Source organism: Heptranchias perlo, chromosome 8 (genome assembly GCF_035084215.1).
Source record: "Heptranchias perlo isolate sHepPer1 chromosome 8, sHepPer1.hap1, whole genome shotgun sequence".
Lineage (NCBI taxonomy): Eukaryota > Metazoa > Chordata > Chondrichthyes > Hexanchiformes > Hexanchidae > Heptranchias > Heptranchias perlo.
Genome location: NC_090332.1, coordinates 40,726,831 through 40,742,497, shown reverse-complemented (window position 1 = coordinate 40,742,497; position 15,667 = coordinate 40,726,831). Strand labels below are relative to the sequence as shown.

Sequence of the window (15,667 nt, the reverse complement as noted above, 5' to 3'; positions counted from 1 at the left end):
CAGACACACAGATGTCCAAGAACCAATCAAATTCAAATTTTACAGCAATCGCTTACAAAACATTGCTGCCAGACCTGTGCCCCCTTCAGTATTGTCAGGCCATGACCTCTCATCCCTTCCACTGCTGACAGATCCCAGGAATCCACCAGTGAGTCAAAACTCACACTCTACCCCCCATTTTCTGCCAAACTTCAGATTCCTCCTGCAAATTTCTGCCTAACACCCCTATTGTTATAAACCAGCATATCCTCTGACTCACCATGAGCGACATCATGGGAGACCTGCTGGTATTATAGAAATATATTTTGAAGCTGTAAATGACTCTTAGTAGCAATAGGGATTTATAAATAATTAGTTTTAAAATAATTAACTTAAACCCTTTTATTTGCTGGCTTCTCCTTAATAAATTCAATGCTAGAATCTATGCGGGAAATTCTGAATTCAGTGGATTGGACTTGTACACACTCTGTCAGGTTTCCTCCATTGTCACACTTTTTGTTTTTAGCAGAAACACGTTATGATGCATAACTAACTGGGTTATCAAAATTTAAATAGCATAAACAAGAAACCAGTGTAGAAGTAAAGCAGGTGTCATCCTTTACTGGTAAGGACATGATGTTATCATTTATTTACTTTTTTGAGCTAGAAATTTAAACAAACCTGTCATAAATTATTGAGATATTTATATTTCTGGAATTGAGAACATTAAAACTGTAAAGATTGAGAGAATTCCTAATAAGAACGCAGTTCCAATCCTAATAAATTCTGCAAATGAAATGTAGAACAAAAGATTCATCCCACCAGTATCACCACCTGAATCAAACCAAAATAAAAATGCGAGCAGGGTGAACATAGGCTCAGATCTGCACTTTTAGCAAGTTTTATCAAATGATAGAGATTAAAGGTGCAACGGTTAAAGCAACTTCTTCAATTTCAGATCTCCAACATTTACAGATTTTTTTTATCTCTAATGTCCTGTATGCATTCTTATTGTTATACTTCAGGTATCTAGATTAATTTTTTTTTAAAGTCTGTACACTGTTGTTGCACCATTTATATAAGCAAAAGATGTGTATCTGTCACATCTAAGTGCTACACTTTAAAATTTGAAAAGTGCTAAATTTGAAAGCGTCACACATACATAGCACATATCACATTTGGCCTGACTAGCTCATATAGTATATTCATCAAATAAACAACAAATGACAATTGAACAGGTAGGGAATGTACCAATGAACAAATAGCAAGCAGGAACAAAAACTACCAATCAAGATTCAGTAGTCAGCAAACAGCTAGCGAGGAGAAGAGGAACCAATGAAATCATAAAAATATTCTTTAAAAGTCTTTCATCAGCATCTTGTTTTGTCAGTCACCTGAGGACATAGAACTGAAATTAAAGGCCCTGCAAATGTGTGCCTGCGATCCCGGCAATTGCACCAGGATCATGTCTGTGGTTAAACCGAGCCAACATTAAATGGTCAGGGAGGTTCCCTATTTTATATGCTGATTATAGGCACCCACAACAAAAAGAGTGCATTACAAGCACCTGCCTGCCCCAACGCACTGGATAATCGGATAACTGCTGCCATATCCATGGGACGGTTGTTGGGCCCTCCCCCAGGAAGAACATGAACGTGCTTCCAGAGGATTGCATTTAAATAACAAAAACATCTATTTAATGTTTCTTTAGAGGTCAAAGCAACAATCCTGGTCTGGTTTCCCACAGGTGGGGCTCACATGAGCACTTCTGCAACAGGCATACCGCCAACGACGTAATAACTCCCAGGGGCCTCCTTCACTGCTGGCCTTGTAAGGAGCGGCCAAACGTTCCGATCCTTACTGGCCCCCCAGAATCTCTGTTGTCAGGTCAGGTCCAAGCAAATCCAGATTCCAGCCTGATTTCCAGCCCACTCCTGAGAGAATGTGTCAGAAAGTTGAATAATTTTTGGCCCCAAGGTTTCTAATATAATAAATACACAAGATTATGTAATTCACAACAACATCATTAAACTTAACAATACATTTGCCTTTTTGTGTATGAAATCGCTTCAACAATATTTCCCTTAAAGGTCACTCTTTCAGATGCCTGCAGCTTAAGTTCTCCTTCTTCCCACAACTATCTATATGTTAGTTACTGGCTTCCCTGAACGAGGGAGCTTTACCAAAGAGGCCAGTCTTTGTTGTTCTCAGTTGTCAGAAAAAGGAAACCAATCCCACTCTATCCCTACTTCAACTTGGGCCTGATGGCTCGCTCTGTCCTTACTCCAGCTCCCACTTTGCCCAACTGCTTTGCTCCCAGGCCCTGTATTGCATTACCCTCCCAACTGCTCTATTTCCTTCCTGAGTGCTCCACTCCCTGGTCCATAACCCATGAGTAATGCCTCAGGAGATCTACTGATTTAAAAAATGTTTATTTTTTTTTGCGCTATCTTTTGCCTCGTCCTCTATCAATGCTGCTCCAGGATGCCAGCTGTTAGGAAGTACAAGGTTGCCAATTTACATATTCTCTCTCGCTGTAGGAAACATGCCTCTGCTTTGAACCGTTATAACCAAGAATTCATCACGTGGGAAATAAAGGGCATCAATCACCATTATAGCCAAAAGCCTTTCCTCCACGTTCCTGTTTCTACTAAAGGTTACATATCATTTCTGTTTTTATAACCAAGGTAGTCATGTATAAAACGCTGCTGACATTAATTAATGTTCTTTTAAACCTTGCAGCACAAAATCTATACAGAAATTTATGAAATGGTGGCTAGAAGATTGTGTTGCAAATGTCAGGTAATTAATAGGGGTTCTCAAATCCTATTGCAAGCAAGGTTCTACTGCCTTCAATATATTCATTATACTATATATACTGTTTGAGGGAGATACCTTTAAAGAATTAGCCATCTTTCCCAAACATCTGTTAAAGGGACACGAAGGAGAATGGAATAGGGTGGACCTGAATTGATATAGACTGGTGTCAGGGACGTAGATTTGTTGCTGTGACATACTCCAGCGGACTATGTCTACCTGCAGCTTCACTTTGGGGGTTGAGGACCCTGAATGCCTGCTGAGAATTATCAATAGGTGGGTTGGTACCCATGTGGCCTATCAAACCCGAGGTCAGTATTGTATAGCCACCAATGACGTTACATTCAAGCATGGTACTACTATCTGTCCTGTCACTTATTCCTCTTTCTTTCTCACCCCCACAGAAATTACTCAGTTTGGGGTACATTGCCAATGTGACCACACGATATAACAGAAATTCATGTTAATCTTACCCTACAGGAGAAGGCATTACAAGCCGTAGCACCCTTTGGTCACCCTATTCTCCGTTATCATTAAGTCTTAAGTCCATACTGGCATGTTCACACGCCTCACTCCACAACCTGGTTAAAATGAAACAAGCCAATGCGCTTATAGAACAAAAAGTATAAAAGCTAGGCGACCATGAGTGGTGGGAAATAGTTTATAATGTGGGACAACACTTTTGGGTCAGAATAATTAGTATGGCTTTGATATGTACGCAGTGTATACTAGTGTTTATAATGATAATTTGCTTATGTGTAATGCGGCATTTATTAGCAAACACGGAAAGAAAATATTCTTTTTGCGTATGTCACGCCAAACCTGTCCTAAATGGGAGCCAATAATAAAAACCCAAGGACAATGCTCCAAGGCATAAAGTGGATCAGTCCAAATATTAGACAGATCCACTTAAGGAGGAACTGTAAGACACGGGGTTAAAACCCCTTGAGCGCTGGGAATTTAAAGCCTACTGGACCTTTGGACAATATACCTGGATTAAGGAAAGGGTGAATGTTGCCCCATTGGAACATTTGAATAGAACCAATTTAAAACAACATGCAGAGGTTTCTTTGGTTTGCAAAACATGATTGATGAGAAAGAAAGGGAGTATCATGGGAAACTAGGGAGTCACTGTCCACAGAACTGATATCAGATAAAGTAGCTAAAAACCTACTGATGCAGCCATTGTAAAGCCATGAGAAAGAAACAGGTTGCCATGGCAACAATGGGGGGCCTGCCACATTCTGTGGTGTCTGGAAAACATATGAGGCCATTGCATCTAGTCTTAAGCGAGATAACTGTCATATTTTAGGCCTAGTCATGGTTGAAGCCTGGCAGCAGTGGGTGATTGGCCAAAATGACATTATCCCTAATTCATCGACGCCCCAAAGGACAAAAACAATATAAAAAGACATCAGGACGGAATTGGTACTGCAGTTAGGTGGAAGCCTAACAAAACTGACCTACAGGAGGGACATCCAGCAACAAGACTTCAAAAGCTCCAAAAGATTTGATCAATTTAAATGGGCCTTGAAGCAGAAATCCATGGTTTTAAAGTGATATGTATTACTTGATTTGCTTGTTGCTTGTTTAAGTGTAGAGTACGGTTGCATGCATTGTTTGATTTTGCTTCATGCTTGTGTGAATTATATCATTAAATAATCATTTTTGATTAACGAAAGTACCATGAGCGGGGACTATCTTTGTCTAACTATTTGTCCAGGTTTAAGAACCACTGGATTTATATGACATTTTCTTATTGAATTTCCTATTCAATAAAAACCTCACAAAATGAATCTCGGACTAAACGATAAAAAAACAAGGAATGTCTGTACATCCTGAGGGATGCCTTCTTTCTGTAACAGGACAGTGACTAAACCATTATCAGCTATATCCACCATTATGAAATCAACAAATTAAAAATATCAGCCATTTCTCTGCATTGATAATTACTTTGCTGCAGAGTGCAGTAAACAATAAATCAAAAACTAGTTATTTTTAAATCACTTTTTGTGAATTGAACTTGGGCACTCTATTGAATTTCTTCATTACAATGGGGTATGTTTACTTGCTGTATAACTAAGACAACTTGGCACAAATTGGCAAATTGTTTCTTTTTGAATACATTTCAGAATTGTTGAATAAATACCATTTCTAAAATTTGAACTGGATTGATTGATTTTACAAAATGCAATTAAGAGATTTTGGCACTGCACAGAGAGATAAATCTTTCACAGCTGATTTATTACACACGTACTGTAAAACTGATTATTTTTGCAGCAAATGTAAATTTGCATTTTTCATGTTCACAAAGATATACTTATCGTGATTATACAACATATATGGAGTACAGAGCTCGAGTTGCAAATTTAAACGTACTGCAATTTTTTTTAGGGAGAATTTAAACAGTTATAGGATATTTTCCTCTTTTTCCCATTAAAGGGTTAGGAATAAAGGAAAGGACCAAAGAAGACTGTGTAGTCCACCTGGCCCCTCCCACAAACAATTGATACCTTTTAATCACCCACTCCCTCAAATGTCTATTTCATTTTTCCCCTGATCCACACTATCTGCCTCCAGTGCCTCCCTGGAAAAAACATTCTACATGTTTATTACCTTCTGCATAAAGTAGTTAACTGAACTGGCTGTACACTGTCCTTTTCTAACCTCAAACATATCACTGGGTTTAATTCATCTATTCCATTATGAATATCGAAAACTTGGACATCACATCTGAGGCTGGTCTTCTTCAAAGTTAGCAATCGCAGGCTCTCAAACCTCTTCTCATAGGTCAGATTTAACACAGGTATAGTTTGGTTGCTTTTTGTTGCACTACCTCTATTTTTTGCATACCCTTGCTGTAACAGGGCAGCCAGAATTGAACAAAGTACTCTAGGTGTGGTCGTTGCAGTATCTTGTACAGTCATTATCACATCCTGGGATTTATATTCTATATCTCTGGCTATATATCCCAAGATCTGGTTAGCTTTCATTACTGCTGTCTCTTACTGTGCTGTGAGTGTCAATGAGGTTTCCACAATTACTCCCAGATCCGTCTTCTGCATTGTGTCCTGTCACCTAAAGCCATTTAGTTTATATTTCTTATTACTTTGCATTTGTCCACATTAAATGCCATTTGTCACTCATCAGGCCACCTTCCTAATCTATCCTGGTCCCTTTGTATTTGACTGTGAGGCTTCTCTTTTTATTCCAGGTGGCATGAACAGTTGTAGCATCATGATGAGGGAAAATTCCTACCCTGTAATAGACAACTTGTTGTTTGTGGCTCAGGAGAAGCCAGGCAAATGACTTCAGCAGCTGTCAAAGGGACATATGGTTGTTTCCACTTGTCCACTTCCAAATAAGCTATATCACAAATGGGAGGGGGTGGCACAGTATTAAAAAACACCTCAATCAAAGAGTGCAAAAAATCTAACATTCTGCAATAAATTTTAAAGCAGAAAAAGTATCTTTTATTCAAAAAGTCAAAAAAGATGGTTCTTGGCAATACAGTCTGTCCCTTAAGACTGATATAGACCTACAGTCATCATCATTGCAAAGCGCAAGCTCCGACTAGTCCTAACGAATTTAGGAGTCTAGCTCTGAAATGGGCACAGGAGCCTGGTTTTAATATTGAAATGAGGCCTGCACTCATTTCAGGTGGCCACCAGGGCAGATCGGGCAGGATCCTCTGCACTGCTAAATTGGTTATCATTGCGCCCACTTTACATCCGTAAATGGTGTAACGATGACAAATGTAGGTCTATATCAGTTTTAAGGGACAGGCCGTGGATGAATAAAGAAACAAGGGCAAAATTTAAACTAAAGACAAAGGCATACGCTAAGTACATAGTCAACAAAGGAGAGGATGACAAAAGGGAATACGAAAACGTTAGGAAAGAAGCAAAAAAAACAATTAGGAGTCAAAGAGAAACTACAAAATTAAAATATCAAGGAATATAAAAAGAAACAGTAAAGTATTCGACAGACACATAAATAACAAAAGAAAAATCAGGATAGGGCCACTAAAGGATACACAAGATAAACTCACAGGTAAAGACAGCGAAATGGCAGAAATATTAAATAATTACTTTGCCTCAGTATTTACCAGGGAAATTAACATGGTGGGCATTAGAAGAGATCAAAAAAGACAGACATTTAAGATAGAAAGAGGGGAGGTAACTGATGAACTAATCAATCTTAGAGAGGATAAAATTCCTGGTCTGGATGAATTGCATTGGTACAAGTTAAAAGGAGTCAGGGAAGAGATAGCAGAGGCACTATTACATATATATAAAAATTCATTAGTAAAGGGAACAGTGCCAGAGGACTGGTGGACAGCTAATGTGAATCCTATATTTAAAAAGAGAGATAGAACAAGTCCAGGGAACTATAGTCCAATTAGCTTAACGTCGGCGGTAGGAAAGACAATGGGCTCCTTACTCAAAGATGTAATAGAGAACCATCTAGAAACCGAAAATATTATTAAAAATAGTCAGCACAGATTTCAAAAGGGAGGGTCATGCTTGACCAACCTTATTGAAGTCTTTGAAGTAGTAACAGGAAGGGTAGACAAGGGTAATGCATTAGATGTAATAAATTTGGATTTTCAAAAGGCCATCGATAAGGTACCACATAGTGGACTCATGTCTAAGGTCAGAGCATGTGAAGTCAGTGGACAAGCAGCAGAATGGATAGCAAGCTGGCTACAAAACAGAAAACAGAGTAGTGGTTAAAGTTGGTTACTCAAACTGGCAAAAGGTGGGAAGTGCTGTTCCATAAGGATCGGTGCTGGGACCACTGTTGTTCACTATTTACGTAAACGATTTGGACTCGGGAATTGGAAGCACAATTTCAAAATTTGCGGACGATACCAAATTGGGGGCATAGTCAATACTGAGGAGAACTGCGACGAAATACAGGAAGACATTAATAAACTTACAGAATGAGCATGTAATTGGCAAATGAATTTCAATATAGATAAGTAAGAGGTGGTACGTTTTGGTAGGAAGAATAAGGAGACCACTTAATTCTTGGAAAATAAGACTCTAAATGGAGTAGAAGAGCAGTGGGATCTGAGGGTATAGATACACAACTCACTAAAAGTAGCAAAGCAAGTTAATAAGACCATAAAAAAAAGCCAACAAAGCACTGGGGTTCTTTTCAAGAGGGATACAATTGAAAAGCAGGGAAGTTATGTTAAACATTTGTAGAATCTTGGTTAGACCATGCGTGGAGTACTGTGAACAGTTCAGGTCTCCATATTATAAAAGGGAAATAGAGGCACTGAAGAAGGTGCAAAAAAGATTTACTAGGCTGATACCAGAACTGAGAGGTTATCCCTATCAGGAAAGATTGAACAGGCTGGGCCCTTTTCCTTCGAAAAGAGAAACTGTTGGGTGACCTGATAGAGGCCTTTAAGATTATGAAAGGGTTTGATAGGGTAAATGTAGAGAAGATGTTTCCACTTGCGGGGGAGATCAGGACTAGGGGCCGTAAATATAAGACAGTCACTAACAAATCCAAAAGGGAATTCAGGGAAACTTCTTTATCCAGAGAGTGGGTTAGAGGGTGGAACTCGCTACCACAAGTAGTTGAAGCGGCTAGCATTGATGCATTTAAGGGGAAGCCAGATAAACACATGAGGGAGAAAGGAATAAAAGGATATGCTGATAGGGTTAGATGAAGGGTGGGAGGAGGCTTGTGTGGAGCATAAACACCGGCATGGATCTGTTCGACGAATGTCCTGTTTTTGTGCTGTACCTTCTATGTAAAGAATTAGTGCCCATTTTTCCTCTGCATTCCACCCATTTTTTGGGCACTATTTGAGAACAGGGTACAGGAAAATTGGTCCTTCTATTTCCTCAAATGATTCTTCAGATGTCGCCATACTTATATGCACTACAAAATATGTGCAAATTTTGATTGTTTGCTTATGCTTGTAATATGGCCATTTAAGTGGTAGCAGTATTGACGTCTTGGAAAGGTTACACGTAATGGAAATGAAGGACAACAAATTCTAGCCTGCAAGAGGAAGAAACATAGTTACAGGTGTAGGCCTAAAGTCCCTCAAGCCTATTTCGCTATTCAATTAGATCATGGCAGATCCATATTCCTTGATACCCTTATCTAATAAAAAAATCTGTCAATCTCAGTCTTGAAAATTACAATTGACCCAGCATCCACAGCATTTTGGAGGAGAGAATTCCACATTTCCAGTACCTTCTGTGTGAATAAATGCTTCCTGATTTCACTCCAGAATAGCCTGTCTCTAATTTTAAGATTGTGTGTCCTTACATAGAATTACAGAGACGAGAGCACTGAAACAAGCCATTCGGCCCAACTGGTCTATGCTGGCGTTTATGCTCCACACGAGCCTCCTCATCACTTCATCTAACCCCATCAGCATATCCTTCTATTGCTTTCTCCCTCATGTGCTTATCTAGCTTCCCCTTATATGCATCTATGTTATTCACCTCAGCTACTCCTTGTGGTAGCTGTTCCAAATTCTTACCACTCTGAGTAAAAAAGTTTTTCCTGAATTCCATATTGGATTTATTAATGACTATCTTATATTTATGACCTCAAGTTTTAGACTCCCCCCTCCATAAGTGGAAACATTTTCTCCATGTCTACCCTATCAAACCCTTTCATAATCTTAAAGACCTCTATCAGGTCACCCCTCAGCCTTCTCTTTTCTAGAGAAAAGAGCTCCAGCCTGTTCAGCTATTTCTGATAAGTATATCCTCTCAGTTCTGATATCATCCTTGTGAATCTTTTTGCACCAAGGTTCCATACAAGTTTAACATAACTTCCCTGCTTTTCAATTGTATCCCTCGAGAAATGAATCCCAGGGCTTGGTTTGCTTTTTCCATGGCCTTATTATATTAGTGATTTATGCATCTGTTCCCTTGTGTACCCTTGTTCTGGATGCCCCCGCCAAAGGAAATGGCTTCTCTGTAACTACTCTATCAAATCCTTTTGTCATTTTAAACAGCTTAATTAGATCAAGAGGCAGCGGTAAGGGAACCAGTTTAAAGCTAACAGAGATATAGGGCCCGATATTAGGAGGGCGGCGCGTTGGCAGCGGGGGGTCGACTGGGCGCATGGGTAACGCACCCAGTGAAATCAGGGTGCTCCGCACGCAATCGCAGCTTGATTGAAGGTACTTACCTTTGCTTCCAGGTTTCGCGCTGGAAAGCTGCGCAGCGGGCGGACTGCACACGCGCAGCCTTGGCTGTCAGCTGGAGGAGCCCTATTTAAAGGGGCAGTCCTCCGTTGACTGATGCTGCAGAAAATAGGCAAAATTACAGCATGGAGCAGCCCAGGGGAAAGGCTGCTCCCAGGTTTAATGATGCCTCACTCCAGGTCTTATTGGATGGGGTGAGGAGGAGGGGGAGGACAGAGATCTTCTCCCCGGCGGGCGTGAGGAAGTGGCCTGCCTCTGCCACCAAGAAGGCCTGGCTCGAGGTGGCAGAGGAGGTCACCAGCACCACCAACATATTGCGCACCTGCACACAGTGCAGGAGGCGCTTCAATGACCTCAGTAGATCAGCCGAAGTGAGTACACTTACTCATTCCCCTACACTCCGTCTGCCACATCACTGCCCCAACCCCACATCTCCTTCTGCACTGCTAACACTACTCTATCACATCACTCCTCACACCCACTCAAAGCTCATCCTCATCTTACCTGCATGCATCACATATGTGCAGTAGAAAGTGTAAGGCAAACGTGTCGTGAGCATGAAGGGGGTGCACAAGGGTGTTTGAGGGTTTGTCTTGGTTTTTACTTATATTTGATTTCTGATCAACTCACATTACATATTATATTGTCACCACTACTGCCACGTCTTTGCGAATCTTGTCTGGTTTGTGCAATAATGCCCTTTCCTGAGGATCACAATGAAGACCCACAACTGATGCCAACCCATTGTGTCACTGCAGAGTGGGTGTAGGTGTATCTGCAGGGCTCTTTTGTGCAGACGACTGAGAGACGTCGGCGATGTCCCCGGTGGCACCCTGGAAGGATGCGAAGGAGAAGTTGTTGAGAGCAGTGGTGACTTTGACAACGACAGGTAAGAAGATGGTGCTCAGGCCAGCTGGGAGCAGCTCGGCATCAAGGAAGCTGCAGATGTCCACGACTGCATGTCGAGTGACTCTGAGCCTCCGTGTGCACTGCTGCTCAGAGAGGTCCAGGAAGCTGAGCCTCGGTCTGTAGACCCTGTAGCGAGGGTAGTGCCTTCTGTGATGCATCTCTCTCTGCAGTTGCCCTCCCTCCTGCTGTGCAGGTGGATGTGTCACAGCACTATGTTGTGGAGCTCCACGTGTCAGAAGTGGACGGCGTGGCCGGCGAGGCTGGTGATGCTGTTCACCCTCCGAGGAGGTCATGACTGCAGCTACAGCGGCCCCCATCCGGAAGATGTACGTTTGAGGGGGTCCGCAAGGTAGGTACGTGTGTCCGCACACCGGGGTAAGTGTGCAAGTTTGTGAATTTTATTGTTAGGAGGAGGGTGGTGGAGGCCAAACTTTGTCCAAAGTGACAGAGTGGCCTCCTGCAATGAGTGAGGGTCTCTCCCCCAACCCCCCCACCTGTCAAATGGACCTTTGCAGCTGCCACAGGCTGATGGCTGCAACACGTCCATTTCAACTGGGAGTATTTCCCCCAGTACAGGAAACAGTCTCAGTTGTTTGGAAAATCCCACCCCTCCTAAAATATCATGTCAATCAGGTCTGTAAACGACCTGCAGTACATACTTAATTAGTTTAAGTGGCACCCCGCCAGCTTTAATTGCCGGCGGGAGTCCCACATGTGGGGGCTGCGCGCGCATGTCAGTGCGTCACTGGGGAACCCCGAAGTGGGCGGGTTGGAGCCGGGCTCCGGATCCCCCCGGGAATCCCTGACTTTCGGAGCCCCCCTGCCACAAACGCACCCGCTCGGGGGTGCAAAAATCGAGCCCATAGTGTATACAGAATAGACTAAAAATTCTGTGAAGGGGGGTTGCAGAACTATGAACTGAGGAACGATTTAAGTGAGTGGGGGTGGGGGTGGGGGTGGCATAATTTGGAATGGAACCTAGATCTGTCGGGTTTATGCCCCGACAAACAGCGGGAACTACACCTGCTGAGAATAGGTGTGGGTTCCATTCTGGGCCTTAAGGAGCCCACATTAAAGCAAATGTAACTGACGCCAGATAGATCAATGACATTTACAAAGTTGTTCCTCTCTTCCGAGGGCAATGAAGAAAATGTTTTCTTACCTGACTCGGAGCACAGTAAACGAACCATCCTTCATTCCGAGAGCAAGCTGTGATCCATCACAACTGAAAGCAACACAGCGGACTGCCTCTTCCATGTTACAACGTGCAATAAGAGCATGATCAACAAGGCTCCACAAACTGTGTGCAAGAAAAAAATGAAACATCAAATATCACAACGTAAAGATCTTTTTGTATTGCCCTCCTGAAATAATTATGTGATTTAACTGTTATGGTCATTGAAACTTAGTTGCTGTAATAGATTTTTTTTTAAAAACTGTTTCTAGAGCATTCCTGAAGTCAGAAGGTAATATTAATTAACATTTTTTTCCTGAAGTACGGTCAGAAACAGAACAATCATGATTTACATTTTCTCTAAGGTAAAACATCATTAATATTATGCTGCAAGAAACATTTTGCTGAACTGTAAATGCATTCACCTTTTCCAAATATATATAACTTATGATTACCATGTAGCAATTTTAAAAAACATTAGCCTCAATTTTAACCTAACATGCTTAGCGAGAACGAGGAACATTTAGGTTAAACATCCGATTTACACCCAACTTGATTTTTGACTCCATTGAATCATAGGATCATAGAAAGTTACGGCACAGAAGGAGGCCATTCAGCCCATTGTGTCCATGCCGGCCGAAAAAGAGCGATCCAGCTTAATCCCATTTTCCAGCACTTGGTCTGTAGCCCTGTAGGTTACAGCACTTCAAGTGCACATCCAAGTACTTTTTAAATAAGTTGGGAGTTTCTGCCTCTACCACCTTTCAGGCAGTGAGTTCCAGACCCGTACCACCCTCTGGGTGAAAAAAATTCTCCTCAGCTCCCGTCTAATCCGTCTACCAATTACTTTAAATCTATGCCCCCTGGTCACTGATCCCTCTGCTAAGAGAAATAGGTCCTCCCTATTCACTCTATCTAGGCCCCTTATAATTTTATACACCTCAATTAAATCACCCCTCAGCCTCCTGTTCCAATGAAAACAACCCCAGTCTATCCAATCTTTCCTCATAGCTAAAATTCTCCAGTTCTGGCAACATCTTCGTAAATCTCCTCTGTACCCTCTCTAGTGCAATCACATCTTTCCTGTAATGTGGTGACCAGAACTGTATGCAGTACTCAAGCTGTGGCCTAACTACTGTTTTATACAGTTCTAGCATAACCTCCCTGCCCTTATATTCTATGCCTCGCCTAATAAAGGAAAGTATCCTGTATGCCTTTTTAACCACCTTATCTACCTGTCCTGCTACCTTCAGGGATCTGTGGATATGCACTCCAAGGTCCCTTTGTTCCTCTACACCTCTCAGTATCCTCCCATTTATTGTGTATTCCTTTGCCTTGTTTGCCCTCCCCAAATACATTACCATACACTTCTCCAGATTGAATTCCATTTGCCACTTTTCTGCCCACCTGACCAGTCCATTGATATCTTCCTGCAGTCTTCAGCTTTCCTCCTGACCATCAACCACATGGCCAATTTTTGTATCATCTGCAAACTTCTTAATCATGCCCCTTACATTTAGGTCTAAATCATTAGTATATACCACGAAAAGCAAGGGACCTCGTACAGAGCCCTGCGGAACCCCGCTGGAGGCAGCCTTCCAGACACAAAAACACCAGTCGACCATTACCCTTTGCTTCCTGCCACTTTTGGATCCAACTAGCCACTTTCCCTCGGATCCCATGGACTTTTACTTTTCTGACTAGTCTGCCACGTAGGACCTTGCCAAAAGCCTTGCTAAAATCCATGTACAAACATCAAACGCGCTACCCTCATTGACCCTCTTTGTTACCTCCTCAAAAAATTCAATCAAGTTAATCAGACACGACCTTCCCTTAACAAATCCATGCTGACTGTCCTTGATTAATCCGTGCCTTTCTAAATGACGATTTATACCGTTCCCCCAGAATTGTTTCCAATAATTTGTCCACCACCGAGGTAAGGCTGACTGGCCTGTAATTACTCGGTCTTTCCTTTTCTCCCTTTTTAAACAATGGTACAAACGTTAGCAGTCCTCCAATCCTCCTGCACCACGCCTGTAGCCAGAGAAGATTGGAAAATTATGGTCAGAGCCTCCACTATTTCCTCCCTTGCCTCTCTTAACAGCCTGAGGTACATTTCATCCGGGCCTGGCGATTTCAAAGATGCTAAACCCCTTAATACTTCCTCTCTCACTATATTTAACCCATCCAATATTTCACACTCCTCCTCCTCCTCAACTACAATCTCTGCATCGTCCCCCTCATTTTGTGAAGACAGACGCAAAGTATTCATTAAGAATCGTACCCACACCTTCCGCCTCCACACATAGGTTACCTTTTTGGTCTCTAATAGGCCCTACTCTTTCCTTAGTTATCCTCTTGCTCTTTATGTATTTATAAAACATCGTTGGGTTTTCCTTGATTTTACTTGTCAGTATTTTTTCATGCCCTCTCTTTGCCTTCCAAATCTCCTTTTTAATTTCACCCCTGCACTTTATATACACCTCTAGGCTTTCTGCAGTATTGAGCTCTCGATGTCTGACATTAGCTTCCCTTTTTTGCCTTATCTTACCCTGTATGCTCCTTGACATCCAGGGGGCTCTAGATTTGGCATTCCCACCCTTTTTCTTTGTGGGAACATATTTGCGCTGAACCCTCACTATCTCCCCCTTGAATGCCTCCCACTGTTCTGACACTGATTTACCTTTAAGTAGCTGTTTCCAGTCCACTTTTGCTAAATCACTTCTTAGCTTAGTAAAATTGGAAAATTATGGTCAGAGCCTCCAATTTAGAACCTTTATTCCTGTTCTATCTTTGTCCTTTTCCATAACTATGCTAAATCTAACTGAATTATGATCACTACCACCAAAATGGTCTCCCACTGATACTCCTTCTACCTGCCCAGCTTCATTCCCTAAAACTAAGTCCAGAACTGCCTTCACTCTTGTTGGGCTTGCTACGTACTGGCTAAAAAAGTTTTCCTGAATGCATTTTAAGAATTCTGCACCCTCTATACCTTTTACACTGATTCTATCCCAGTTAATATTAGGGTAGTTGAAATCCCCCATTACTGCCCTATTATTTTTGTACTTCTCAGAAATTTGCCTACACATTTGCCCTTCTATCTCCCTCTGACTGCTTGGGGGTCTATAGTACATTCCCGGTCGTGTTATTGCCCCTTTTTTGTTCTTTAGCTCAACCCATATGGCCCCATCTGATGATCCTTCTAACATATCATCCCTCCTCACAGCTGTAATTGTTTCCTTTACCAATATTGCCACCCCTCCTCCTTTTTTATCCCCCTCTCTATCTCATCTGAAAACCCTGTAACCAGGAATATTGAGCTGCCATTCCTGCACCTCTCTAGGCCATGTTTCAGTAATAGCTATGATATCATACTTCCACATCTGTGCCCTCAGCTCATCTGCCTTATTCACTTGATTCCTTGCATTTAAGTATGTACCATTAAGCATTGCCAAACTCCTTTGCTATCTATTTTCTAACCTTTGTTTCCTCTGCCTTCCAAACTCATTTACTAATTTTCTGCCTTCCATTTCCAGCTCTGCTTCTCTCCCTTCTGAATCTACGCTCAGGTTCCCATCCCCCTGCCAAGCTAGTTT

At 41.9% G+C, this 15,667-nt stretch overlaps 1 protein-coding gene across 1 annotated transcript in view; it reads right to left on the bottom strand.

Annotated features, from left to right (window-relative positions):
- LOC137324570 (echinoderm microtubule-associated protein-like 6) overlaps positions 1-15,667 on the bottom strand; it is a 436,862-nt gene that overhangs the window by 273,416 nt on the left and 147,779 nt on the right. The window contains exon 9 of the mRNA XM_067989009.1: positions 12,057-12,194. Within this exon, the coding sequence (XP_067845110.1) occupies positions 12,057-12,194 (138 nt within the window). The remainder of the gene's footprint in view (positions 1-12,056; positions 12,195-15,667) is intronic.